This window comes from Phocoena phocoena, chromosome 5 (assembly GCF_963924675.1).
Source record: "Phocoena phocoena chromosome 5, mPhoPho1.1, whole genome shotgun sequence".
In the NCBI taxonomy this organism is placed as follows: Eukaryota; Metazoa; Chordata; class Mammalia; order Artiodactyla; family Phocoenidae; genus Phocoena; species Phocoena phocoena.
In genome coordinates this window covers 107,485,463-107,499,476 of record NC_089223.1, presented here as the reverse complement: position 1 = coordinate 107,499,476, position 14,014 = coordinate 107,485,463, and the positions used below count along the sequence as shown (strand labels likewise).

At 38.6% G+C, this 14,014-nt stretch overlaps 1 protein-coding gene across 1 annotated transcript in view; it reads left to right on the top strand.

Moving 5' to 3' along the window:
- The window catches only part of PAPSS1 (3'-phosphoadenosine 5'-phosphosulfate synthase 1), a 109,866-nt gene extending 96,151 nt beyond the window's left edge, over nt 1-13,715 (top strand). Inside the window, exon 12 of the mRNA XM_065877143.1 lies at nt 13,001-13,715. Within this exon, the coding sequence (XP_065733215.1) occupies nt 13,001-13,139 (139 nt within the window). The 3' untranslated portion in view covers nt 13,140-13,715. The remainder of the gene's footprint in view (nt 1-13,000) is intronic.
- The last annotated feature ends 299 nt before the right edge of the window (nt 13,716-14,014 follow it).

Here is a 14,014-nt window from a genome sequence, read left to right as displayed (position 1 = left end):
GTCCTAGGTGGCGTCATCTTCCAAGAGAAGGCTGTTCATCTGCATGGAAAATCCGTTGTTTAGTGTAGCCACCTTCATTAATGATCTGAACTGGTTCTTCTGGACAATTCACTGCGACTTCTACCCCAGCACTTGCTGCTTCACCTTGCACTTGTATGCTATGGAGACGGCTTTCCCTTAAATCTCATGAACCAACCTCTGCTGGCTTCAGACTTTTCTTCTTAAACTTCCTCACCTCTCTCAGCCTTCATAGAACTGAAGAGAGTTAGGGCCCTAGGCTTTGGCTTAAAGGAAGGTCATAGCTGGTTTGATCATCTGTGCAGACCAGTAAAACTTTCTCCATATCAGCAATAAGGCTTGTTTTGCTTTCCTGTCATTCATGCGTTCACTGGAGCAGCACTTTTAATTTCCTTCAAGAACTTCTCCTTTGCACTCACAGCTTGGCTGTTTGGCACAAGAAGCCTAGCTTTCAGCCTGTCTTGCTTTTCAACATGCCTTCCTCACTAACAAGCTTAATCATTTCTAGCTTTTGATTTAAAGTGAGACATGTGCAATTCTTCCTTTGATTTGAAAACTTAGAGGCCATTGTAGGGTTATTCACTGACCTAGTTTCAATATTGTTGTGTCTCAGGGAATAGGGAGGCCCAAGGAGAGGGCGAGAGACTGGGGAACTGCCAGTTGGTGGAGCAGTCAGAACACACACATTTATTGATCAAGTTCACCATCTTATACGGGCGTGGTTCATGGCGCTCCAAAACCATTGCAGTAGTAACATCCAAGATTATAGATCACCAAATATAATAATAATGAAAAAGTTCGAAATATTGTGAGAATTACCAAACTATGACACAGAGACACGAAGTGAGCAAATGCTGTTGGAAAAATGACGCTAACAGACTTGCTTGATGCAGGGTTGCCACAAACCTTCAATATGTGAAAAGTGCTACAAAATGAAGTGCAATAAATGAGATAGGCCTGCAGGTAGTACACTCTGTAAATTTAGAGTGGCAGTGTGAGGCTCTAGAATCAGAAGGTATGAGTGCTAGCCCTGTGCTTCCTGCGTGACTTGAGGTTCCTGTGTCACCTCTGGCCTTGTTTCTTCCTCTCTACAATGATGGCAGTGGAGGAGCTGATTCCCTTCTAGCTCAAAATCTGTAGTCATTTCTGGGAATCGTAGCCCCTAGTTATTTTTACATTAGTAGGTGCTTCATGCTTCGTTGATTGATGCTTATTTAGTACAAATTACATCTGCTTATTTAGTACCCCTGCTTTTTTAGTATAAACTGCAATTCATGTTCAGTAAGTAGTTGTCTCTCAGTATCTGGGGGTGGGGGGATCGGTTCCAGGACCCCCCACAGGTAACAAAATCTGCAGATGCTCGAGTCCCTTACATAAAATGGTGTATAGTATTTGTATGTAACCTACACACATCCTCCTCTCTACTTTAAATTACCTCTAGAGTACTTACAATATCTAATACAGTATAAATGCTGTGTAAATTGTAAATGCTATGTAAGTAGTTGCCTGCCCGTGATAAATTCAAGTTTTATCTTTGGCCTTTTGTGTTTTTGTGGCATCAGTTGTGCTTTTTCCTCATTCGTTTCTTATTTTGTTTATTTGGGTCCTCTCTCTTTACTTCTTGGTGAGCCCGGCTAGAGGTTTGTTGATTTTGTTTACCCTTTCAAAAAACCCGCTCTTGGTTTTTACAGATTTATATTTTGGAACTTTCTGGAATTCGCCCCTTACCTCCAGATGTTTTCAATCAGAGGTTGATTGAATCCTTGGATGTGGAAACCATGGATATAGAGGGTTGGCTCTATTTTTAATTTATGTTTTATCAGTTCACCTCTACTGGCAGGTGCTAATTAAAAACTGACTGAGTCTAATAACTTCTAATCTGAGAGCGCTCATCCTTTTTCCCTTGATACTGTTCAGTTGACTGCGCATTCAGGAATAACGCTGATCCTAACCCTGTGTCCTCATTTGTTGTAGCCTTTTTTGTAATGGTGCAGACAAGAAGGAAAAAGAAACTTTTTAAAAATCAGCACATTCTCGTTTCTGAAAGGGACATAAAATGTGGTGTCATTTAATTAAATGATAAGTTATCTGGATAAAGAAACTACTGTTAACAATGGAGTTTGAGGCATTTGTTGGCTTCTCGTTTAATGATAATAATTCTGGAGAAAATGCGTAATTTTAGATGATAGCAGTCTTCTCTGAGTGATGGACTGTAGCAATATACAGGAAAACTTTATGAGTCAATGAACAGAAAGGCTTATTGGATAGCTGGTTTGGGGAAATATGAAAGAACTCCTGACTGTTCCCAATAGCCTTGGTGTGGCCACTCGAGACTGTTATTTTCTGAAGATCCAAGTTGTGGCCCAGGTTATAGTATACTTCAGAACCACACCATGAGAAGAATTTGCAATAAACCAGAATATTTCTACCCTTGTACAAAATCAGGGTTTGCCAATACCTAGAAATAGCTCTAAATCGTGGCGTGTTTTGTTTTGCCCTAAAAATAAATGTGTTTATGTATGTCTATATATGTATACTTATATACATACATACACACATTCTACAATTTCACTGTCTAAAAAAAAGTGTAGCTATAAAAGTGGTGGGCTGAGAGCTGTAAATGGACTTTTTCTACCAAAGAGATGCCTTACAAGCTTAGAGAAAATTTCTTTAAAGAAAAAGCAATTAGAGTAAACCTTGAACTATATTACTGCAAAAGGTGATTGAAAGTACAAATTAAATGTTAAGGAAAATAAAAAAGTTTCAAATATAGGTCTGTCCTTCTGTGGTTCAAAATATGTAGGGCCACCATCAGAGATTTTAATTTCCTTAGTCTGGAGAGAGGATTACCCGTTGACAGTTCTTTTGAAAGCCTCCCCCCCCACACCCCGCCCCACAGAGGGTAGCCTTGCCTTCCTACAAATCTGTAGACTGTATAGTGTCAGAGATGGAATCCTGGGCAGGGCAACCCTTCACTTCTCACCCAGCATGCAATTTATTTGTATACTTTGTGTACAAGATGTTTGAGCATAACCTTGTTCTGAAAGTAACAATCACTTACAGAGTGAGGGGTGAGAAATAGAATTGTTCTGCTAGTGGCCAAATGCTTAAAACTTAGGTGAGTTTCCATTTTGATGAGTTAAGGAAGCAAAACTAAATAGAGTTGAGCTTTTCTTTTACACTTCTTGTGCCGCTGTGTTTCCTTCCTGTGGTTTCTTTGCGTGATCAGCTGATTTAATCACACACAGGATCCTAGAACCCATCTGTATGTAGCTGAATGATGTGCTGGGAAGCCCTTGATAACTTGCATGTTTTGTTAAATCTGTGTAATATTTCTTTAAGTCTCTCTTTTAATCATTCAAAAGCTAAATAATTGCATCAGTTCTCATAAGATTTTCCAGTGATGAATTCTATATTAGTTGCATAACTGGCGCATTTTCTTGGAATTTTTTTTGAGTTACCAAATCTTTATAAATTGTAACTTGGGAAGCTTTAAAACGGCCTTAGTTTTCTAATTTTTTATATTTATGTTTAGATATAATTAAGTTGATGGCGTGTGTTGGAAAGTGATTAAAATTTTGTGGAAAGGCGATAGTCTTTGATGTAGTGAGAAAACACAGTTATTAATTATGCACATATGAGGTTGTCTTATGTTTGATTAATGGATGTTATTCAATGCCAGATTTTATGTAATTAATGATTTTGTAGCTTTTGATTTGATTAAATACCAGTGTAAGGCAAGGCTTAGGGAGAAAGAAACAAACTTCATCAAGATTACAGGCAAGATATTGATAAGAATTATGATAAAAATCATCTGTTTATACTTAGGAAGTTAAGTAGGTTCATATTAGCTGTAATAATGACTCAAGGAAATTTAGTTTTAGGAGTACAAGATTAAAGCCCATTCTTTCAGATATTACAAACTTTTAGAGATAATTCAGCTATTTCTATTTTTTTCTCCTTTATGCAGTAAATCTTCTTTGTATTTGGATAGATAAATGCAAACTTTTGGTTGAGATTATTGAAGTAGCACCTCACCAAAAAGAGAGTGCACATGAGTGAGAGTGCCTTGTGGAAATGGGTCAGTGAAGGGACAGGTGGACATAAATGTTTACTGTCTGGTTATTTCCATGTTATCAGTAGAGTACTTCTTTCATACTTTTTAATGCTAGAGTATACCTTAAATCATGTACTATTAGTGTCTTTTTTTTTTTTTTTTTTTTTTTTTTTTTGCGTCGTGTGGGCCTCTCACTGTTGTGGCCTCTCCCATTGCAGAGCACAGGCTCCGGACACGCAGCCTCAGCGGCCATGGTTCATGGGCCCAGCCGCTCCGTGGCATGTGGAATCTTCCTGGACTGGGGCACGAACCCGTGTCCCCTGCATGGGCAGGCGGACTCTCAACCACTGCGCCACCAGGGAAGCAGTATTAGTGTCATTTTTTAAAAGCATTCTACTTAGAGGCATCCTTCAAGGCTTTTCTCATATATTCTTAACTTCTTTTATTTACTTTCTACAGGAAAGCTCATTTGTTCTCGTGGTTTCTGTGTGGTGACTCTTAAAGCTATTCCTCAGTGTTTCCAAGTTGCTAATTATGTTAGTTTTCTATTGCTGTGTAACAAATTGACACAAATTTAGTGGCTTAAAACATTTCTCATTTCTTACCTCACAGTTCCTTAGGTCAGAAGTCTGGGTGGGCCAAGCTGGACTCTCTGGCCAGGCTGGGCTCTTATCTGAAGGCTCTGAAAAGAATCAACTTCCAAGATGACCCTTGTTGGCAGAATTCAGTTCCTTACGGGTTTAGGACTGAGCTCCCCATCTTCTTACTGGCTATCACAGTGCGGGGGGATTGCTCTCTGCAGCTAGAAGCCACGTTGAGAGTCTTCCTTGTGGGCCCCCTCATCTCAGCAGTAGAACCTCCCTCAGGTCAAATCCCTCTCAGGCTTCAAATCTCTGACTACTGCTGTCATCTGAGAATATTTGCTTTTAGAGAGCTTTAGTGGTTAGGTTAGGCCCACTCAGATAATTTCACTATTTTAGATCAATTGATTAGCAACTTTAATGGCATCTGCAAAATTCCTTTTGCCATATAAGGACAGATCATGGTAGTAACACCATGGGGTGAAGGTCATGAAGGCCATCTTAGAATTCTGTCTACCACGCTAATGGGTGTTTTCTGCTTAGATTTCTTGTTATTATTTAAAATGCCCAGAAGCAACTTTACCTTTCCCCTCATATATCTCCAAATCCTAAATTTCCTTAGTTACTTGTTCTCTCCGTTGTGTAGAATCTTGAAGTCCTTTATCCTTCCACCTCACTCTTCACATCCAGGTCTTGTCATATTGACCCCTGAAATATTTCTTGTGTGAATTCTTTTCTTTTTCTTTCTTGCTATGTAGTCTTTGCCATACATAAATATTTCTGTTAGAGTACTGGGGAACTGTCTTTTCCATTCATTAAATAAATTCCATTTATTAATTTTGATGTTTCTTTTAAAAACTTGTAGAAGTCTGACTGTAACTGCATGAACTTGCCAATGAATCTTGTCCTGTGTTTGTAGATTTTGCACATATTTTATTGCAGGGGGTTATTGCATAACCATTAACTGATAAGGTCTAATTTAAAATCTATTGCATTGTCTTTTCTTACTATACATTTTAATCATAATTAGGGACATAATACTATGTATGTTTTTGAAGGTCAAATTATATATTTTATATGTGCTGTGTCTTGTTTTAAAGTCAACATGTTACATTGAAATTAGTATAAAACTTGCCAACTTTGCTATGCTTTATTCATTTATTAACTATTTGTTGAGTCTTTACTACATACATGTCATTGCTAAATGTGGGCACTGTGGTTGGAAACGAGCAGATATTGTTGTTGCCTTCATAGGACTTACATTCTAGAGAAGATAGACAGTAAACCACTTAAGGATGGCATGTGCTTTGCAGAAGACTTGTGGGAAGCTCTGCTAGCACTTATGTGACCAAGTCTGGGTTATCAGGGATGGGTTCCTGGAGCAAGAGACATATGAGCTGAGCTCCGAAAGATGAGTTGGCATTCCCTTGGTAAAGAAGGAGGTAATAGCATTCTGGACAGAGGGATAAGTGCATGCAAAGGTGCTGAGGTGAGATAGACTCAGAGGGTTTGGGAAGAAGGCCAGGGTGGGTTGGAAAAGAGAGTGAAAGGAGGAGGATGAGACGGGGACTAGATAAGGCGGTTCTTTGAAAGGTACACACTGGAATAGATTTTGAAAAGATAGTGTGTTGTTACCATGTACATTAAATATTGGGAAGTTCAGGTTTTTGGTAATTAGGTAAGTTGGATTATACAGGTTGATTCTCCTGAGAAATTAACTAAAAATTCTGGATAAAGGAGAACGTTTTCATAAAAGTATTGTGGTGCTGATAAGAACTGTGAGGCTAAGCCACTAAATGAAGGTTAGAACTTCAGGTAAGTTGAGTGTTGAAGTTGCTTTTGTCCTGGTTGACCTAGCAAATTTGAGTGTTGATTTCCATGGTCTTGACCGAGGTGGGGAGTCCCAACAGGAGACACTCCCATTAAGCTGATGCTCCCTCCCACCGTAGGTAGTTAAGAGAGAATCTGAAGTGAACCCCACCCATTTCCCTACCCCAGGAGACTGAGCACAGCCCTGAGCTTTAGGCTTCAAAGCTCAGAACTGTTCACATGGGCCAAACTCATACTACCCGGGTTGTATCAAAACAAAACAGATAAACAACCAAAAAGCCCTCAAGCCATGAAATAGTTCTTGGTGGTTCTTAACTGGGCATGCCTCTAAATATTCAGCAGAAGCAAATGTAGACTGTCGCTAGAGCATTACTTCTTTGTCCTAGACCTCAATTTATTCCCACAAATTATACAAGCGTAACTTATTCCCACAAATAATTATACAAGCTTAAGTAAAAAATGATAAAGTATACAAGGAAACATAGCACCAAAGCAAGGGAAAAAAAAAAAGGGAAATTACAGTTGGCACAAGCAGACCTGCAGAGACTTCACATACTAGAATTACCAGACATGGATTACAAAGTAACTATACTTGCAGTGTTTATTAAAAGTAACTATACTTGCAGTGTTTATTCAGTAGTTTCTATACTGAAACTACTACGTGGCACATAAAAGTATAGAAATGACCTAGCAGTATAGAAAAGAGAAAGATGGGAGGGAAGTTAGCGTGAAGGTGTGCATTAGTGCAGGCAAGAATTAATGAAATGATGGTTTAGCTTTAGGTAGCTTGCAACAGGGGGATTGGAAGAAAGATGAGTAGGCATTCCCTGGAAACTTCTTGTTTGACTGAATGTCTGATAGGAGCTGTTCTCTAGCTTTTAGTTATAAGATTTTTGAGGGGAGGAAAACATGATGAATTAAGGATTTTGATAAATTAGTTCGAGACAATTACATTTTTCATGTATTTCAGTTGGTCTTTGGTTTGGAAACAAAAATTGTTAAAATTTGTCCTGCATGATGCCATGCTTTTTGGCTCCTGGAAAGAAAGCCATAAATAACTAATTATCTGGTTTTGAACAGATGATTTGTATTTGAAGAGAATTCTTAGTGTTTTTATGTATACTGTATTATATATGAGTTTCTTTCGAGTTAAATGAAAGGTAGTTAGCCCCCAAATAGTTAATTAGATTCACTTATAAGTTACTACCATTATTTTTAGTTCTATCGGAGAAGAAGCTCCCCTTTGCGTCTCTGATTGCTTATCATCTAATTAGTGTTTTTTAAGAAGCTGGTCTAATTGAATATGAACTTTTGAAAGATAAAATTGAAGGCCCCTGGGCTGACCCCAGCTTCTTGTCTGAACAGCTTGTGCTGGTGGCTCTGATGGCCACATATGTAGACCGAGAGACAGCAGATATTTGTAAAGAATTAAAATCTTCAACAAGTGGCCAAGAGCCGTTGTACTTTGCAGTTGGTCAAGAAGCTGGCCATATGTAGTTGTGTGTCCCACATGGAACAAGATGCTGGACCCACAGGGTCCCACATAGTGTGCTGGATGGTGTGCTTTTTCTGTCCTTGCGTTCTAACCCCTTCCCCTGCAGTTGTTTTTTTTTTTTTTTTTTTTTGGTTTTGTTTTGTTTTTTGGTGTGTGTGTGTGTGTTTTAAGAGGAGGTGTTCTGTCAGCTGTGGATTGTACGAATCTGTGACCAAGTGGTTTTGAAAAGGGAAGAAAAAAAAAAGACTTGCATTTCCTTTTTCAGGTGCCATGGAGATGGGTTAACGAGTGTAATTAGATGGACTAGCTAGAATTGCTTTGTAGTGAAAGCCTAAGGTTTAGTAACCTTTTCTGCTTCTGCCAGATTCCCGATTACTCACAGGTAAAGTTCAGAGCTAGTTTTAGGGCATTCCCCAAATGCCTCAGTTTTTACTTGATTTATTTTTTTCTGTAAAATGCTGTCCATTTAAAGATGTAATTGTGAAAACTGTGATTAGATTACAGATAGTGACTCTAGTGTCAAGGCCTTGCACCTGACTTCTGATAAGAAACAAAATCCTCATGTGAGGGACAGAAATACAAGTCTGAGGCAGAGGGAAATAAATGTTTTCCGTAGCCAGGGTGGAGTGGAACCACCAGCATGTGGCAGCAGAAACTCCTGTTTCATGTGATGAAGAAATGCTTGTGGCATGCGGGGCAGATAGAGTGTGAAATAGCGTCAGGAAAAGAGGTACCCAGGGACTTTGGTTTTAAAATTCAATTTCAGAAGGAATGCAAGCAGACTTCTGGATTTCAGACTGTTTGGCATTGTGAGGAAAGAAAGGACTTTAATTGGTCTGGCTTTTTCCCTTTAATCACAAAGTCAGGACAGAGTCATTCTACAGGCTGCTCCCTCATTTCTTTTTCATTGCCCCATCAGGAACAGGTACTTTATGCATGGGACACAGGGTTTTCCTTTCTGAATTCAAAATTTTAAATTGACATGGCCAGAAAGATCTACGGTCATAATTTTCCTTAATGACACTTATTTAGGGAATTGATAAGTGACCCTCCTAAGGAACTAAAACATTCAAGCAAGATTTGTCAAATGATTCTCAGCTGAACTAACCAGTTTTACATCAGGTTGGAATGAGGGTTTTTTAGATGCAATTGGAGAGATCTGGACCCCTCCACACCCTTGACTTCCTCTCCAGATGCTGCTTTGCTGAGCCCTGCCCTGAGGGGTAACCTCTCTAGCCTAGAGATAGTCACCAAACTGTGTTGATGGATCCTATTATCAGTTCATTCCCACACAGGTTGTTTACCCACAGGAGACAACCTTACATTTTTATTGAGAAGGTTGAGACCATCTTACATTAACCGCCTCATCTTCTTCTAACTCCACGTCATCACTATTTCTTCATTTTTCACCCTCCTTGTCAGAGCTCCTTTCTGTGTGTTCTTCATCCCAGACTTCTCCATCTTTCATTTCTTTCCTGTTACCCTCTCCTGGCTTTCATCCTTCTCCCTTTTCTCATTCTATGCCACTTATTTTCTTCTGCCTATACACATGCTAAGACCTCTCTTTTCTTATTAAAAAAAAAAAAAATCTTCTCCACTGTGTGTCTCTGCCACTTTACCACTTCATCTCTTTCCTTCATCATCCACTGAAACTCCTTGATTAAAGAAAATTTAAATTCTGATGCGTTTATCCAGTGGATTTTTCCGCCCCCCATGGTCATCTTCCTTAGCCCCTCTGTGGCCTTCACATTAAAATTTTTTCTTTTTCCATGACCTGCATATAATCATCTTGGTTTTCTTCTTACTCTTTCGACAAATGCTTTCCCTTTTGGCAAGTCTTCTTTCTTGGAGAACTTATCCATTTTCTCAAACTGGGTTTTCATTTTAGTGTTGATGAATTTAAAAATTACGTTTCTAATCCCAACCTTTCCTGAATTTTTTGGAAATCTCCTCTTATAGTCTTGCTTTTTTCCTGGGCCCATCTCACATGCAGTCAATTTCTTTTTCTCCCCTTAAGTTTGTAGTCATTTATGTAAGAGAAAGATGATAGCTTACTTCATATTTGAACTATTGTAACCAACACATCTGCATGGGCCAGTTTATTATAGTAGATTTGACTTTTCTTGCACATTGAACACATGATAGAAGTGGGAGATACTCCCTAGATTTAAACTACTTAAATCCATCTTGCTTTGGAGCAATATCTGTTAAACTTTCCTTTTCTTCGGTCATCTTTGAAAATGTGAGCAGACATTTAAAAGATGTTTTACCTAAGAAGATGAGAGCTGTTGAAATATCGAGTTGAATGTATATCTTCCTGTCTTTCTGGTAGTGCAGGGAATAGAAGAGCGGACAGGTGGCTAGGGGAAGGTGTCACATGCCTGAGTTAAAGAAGTACTGACTTCTGCTTTATAGCAAGAGGTGGGATTATAAAGCATTAACGTTGATTTTCCTGTGGCTGATTAAATGAGTTACACTTTTTTTTTGCTGTACGCGGGCCTCCCACTGTTGTGGCCTCTCCCGTTGCAGAGCACAGGCTCCGGACACGCAGGCTCAGCGGCCATGGTTCACGTGCCAAGCCGCTCCGCGGCATGTGGGATCTTCCCTGACTGGGGCACGAACCCGTGTCCCCTGCATCGACAGGCGGACTCCCAACCACTGTGCCACCACGGAAGCCCACTTTTTAATATTCTTATCCTGTATGTGTAGCATTCCAGAATAAAACTCTCAGACTCTTAGGTGTTTCAGAGTGGGGTAGGACATTCATTAAAGTCTGGGTACTTCACTGGGGAGTTAGAAAGGCCAGAATTAGGGACAGCAGCAAATATGAGAGGGAAACCTAGATCCAGGACCAAGAGTCAAGTTGATCTTAGGAACTAACAGTAGTGGGCAGGCCTAAGGACAGGCCAGATGCAAGATACGTAGAGGCTGGTGATAATATAACCAAGTCCAATGTTCAGAAGACCAGTGAGCAGTCGGGTCATTGAGCACACAGACAGTGCAAATTAGAAAAGCAGGAGAGGCCAGAAACTGGGGCACGCTGGATCATGAGGAAATCACAATAATTCTTCCTTGGTCTGGAGCTCAGTCCTACCAAGTGGACAACTCAAGAGCTCATAGATAGACTGAGTGAACCAGGTTCCCCCAAATAAAGTGGAGGTGAGCAAGGTCAAGAGAGAAGCTAGATCGGAAGATGACTATTGAAGAGGTCATGAAGGGCATGTAGAAACCTCTAGTGTGAATAGTCCAGATTTAGAGGAAAGGGAATAATATATAAGGAGCTCAGATGAACCACAGCAATCAGAAACCCCTTCTTACCCTTTTTTGGCCAGAGGATGGAGAGTAGTGACTTGTATAAAACTCTAAATGGTTCTCTATTGAATAAAAATTTTCTGTACATATACCTTTTCATTCTTTCATATTTCACCAAATATTTACTGAGTTCCTAGTTAGAAAGCTAATAAAGTACTTGATCACTGGTCATTATTTACTGAATATGCTGTATGTCCCAGCACTGTTCAGATATACTGTTTACTGCTGATGTCTGTCATTTAGGGGTGAATTAATAGCCATTGTAACTCCTGTTGGGCCAGAATAGGGAGTGTAATGCTATGTCAGCATCCTGTTTATCTGCTCTCATCAGGGCAGTGTTCTAAATGATTGAGGTTTCAGATCAGTTAAAGGTCACATTATTTAAAATTATTTAAATCACTTTTGGATAGAGATTTTAAAAATAAGCTCTTATTGATAATAATATATTATTTTATTTTGATATTGATAATATAAATCATCATTGTAGAAAACTGCAGAAAACATCATGACAAAACTAAAAGCACCTGTGATACCACTTCATAGAAATAACCACTATTAACGTTTGGGTGTATTTCTTTATGATCTTCTCCTCCCCGCACCCCCTTATTTTAACAGAATTGCATTGGTATTGTATATAAAGTTTTGCGTCCTGATTATTTCACTTCCCATTAGTACATCGTGAACATTTTATCCAATCTTTAACTATACTTTAATGACTATGTAATTCTGCTCAGGACTGTACCACAATTTACTTAGACCTTCAACTGTTAGATTATTTACAACATTTTAACTATCATAAAACAGTTTTCAGACAGCTATCTTTATGCATAATGTTTGTTGGCATCTCTGATCATTTCCTTTACGTAGATTCCTAGAAGTGTGATTATTAGTTAAAACATACCTGGCATACCTCTAGAAACAAGGGGCATTTGCAGTTTATGGTTTCACTCAATTCTCAGATTAACTCCACAAATAGCAAAGTGGGGATGGAACATAACAGTCGCTGGCTAGGAGTAAACAGGGGATGTGATCTGGTGACTTGAGTGACGCAGAACTCTTGCTCTGTTCTTGGGTCTGCTATCTAGTTGGTTCCCTTGTTTGAGGGAAGAGGTTGAAATTACCAATAGACAGTATGTGTCATAGCCATAGGTGCTCTGTGCTTAATGGTCTAAGGGCTTTTGTGTGTTTTTGTAGGTGTGAAGGTGAAAAGAACTAACACTACCTTTGTGTAATAGCTTATCAATGGAATAATATTAATTATTGCTACTTGCGTGCTGTTGTTATTTTTTAAGTTCCAGTTTTTCTCTTAATGTTCCAAAATGCATTTAGCTTTCCAGATTCAGACTTCCTAAAAAGTTTTCAATATGTGCATCTAAATTGGATGTTTTTCTAAAAAAATTTCTAAATTATTAGTTGCCAGGGGTTGGGGAGGAGGGAGGGAAATGGGTATGTCTATAAAAGGGCAACCTGAGGGATCATTATTGTTTTTTTGTTGGTTTTTTTTGGTAAGTTTTGATAGTGTGGTGTTTTTTGCTCAATGACAAACTTAAAATCAGGTTGATATTCATAAGTAGTACATTTCATCCAGATATTTTTTTCATTAAGCTTGTCTTCCATGAACAGAAGGAACGAATGTTTTTTTTTAAATTTCACTATAACTAAGTTTATAAAAATGTGAAATATTTTTCTTTTTTCTCTCCCTTTCAGTCATGAAGACTTTGAATTTATTTCAGGAACACGAATGCGCAAACTTGCCCGAGAAGGCCAGAAACCTCCTGAAGGTTTCATGGCTCCCAAGGCCTGGACCGTGCTGATGGAATACTACAAATCCTTGGAGAAAGCTTAAGCTGTTAACCCAGTCATTTCACCTTTGACACCTCACTGAGTAACAAGAGGGGACCACGTAGTTACTGTTGGCATTTCTTTGTGGTGGTATCTGTATGGACATGCTTCCTAAAAACAGACCCTTTTCCTTAACTAGCATCAGTTTTGGTCTGCCTTATGAGTTCTGTTCTGAACTAGTGTAACACACTCCTGGTTTTAATGTATCTTTTCCACTTACTATAGTTAAATATTCCTACAATACATTCTTTTCGTATTATATTTATGCTTCTGTCTCATTATTTTTCAAGCTGTTATATCAGATGTAACCAATAGTTTACACATTGAATCTCACTTTTCATCTCTTGAAAAAAGAAAAAAAAATCCACTAAACAATAAACTTGGCTAGACCTTGTTTTGGGAATTTTACAAGACGTCTGTAGCATTTAGATTTTTTTTTCTACATTGAAAGTACAAACTGCTTTCTTCCTTCCTTCCCATCAGCTGTTGATCTCTCAACTGTTATAATCTAAAATATATTAATATCTATGTAAGCCCTGAATGAACTTTATTCAATAAAATTAAACTTTTTGGCTTCTTATTTATGTGACTTTTTAAAAATATTATTTTGTTTACACATACCTTATCCTCCTTGTGAAGAAGTTTCTCATGGGGAAGGGAAAATACAGGCGTCAGGCATCTTTCATTACTGGAATCTATTGATAATAATTAGTTCCAAGCACTGTTTCATACTGAATTTTTAAGTGGGAAAATAATAATGCATTTTCATTCCATCCAAAAGCTCAACCTGTTTCCCCAAATATCTCTCTAATATTCTTAAATACCTAAGGTGGTGGTACTAGTAATAGAGACATGATAGAGGGAGGTTAGTTCATGGCA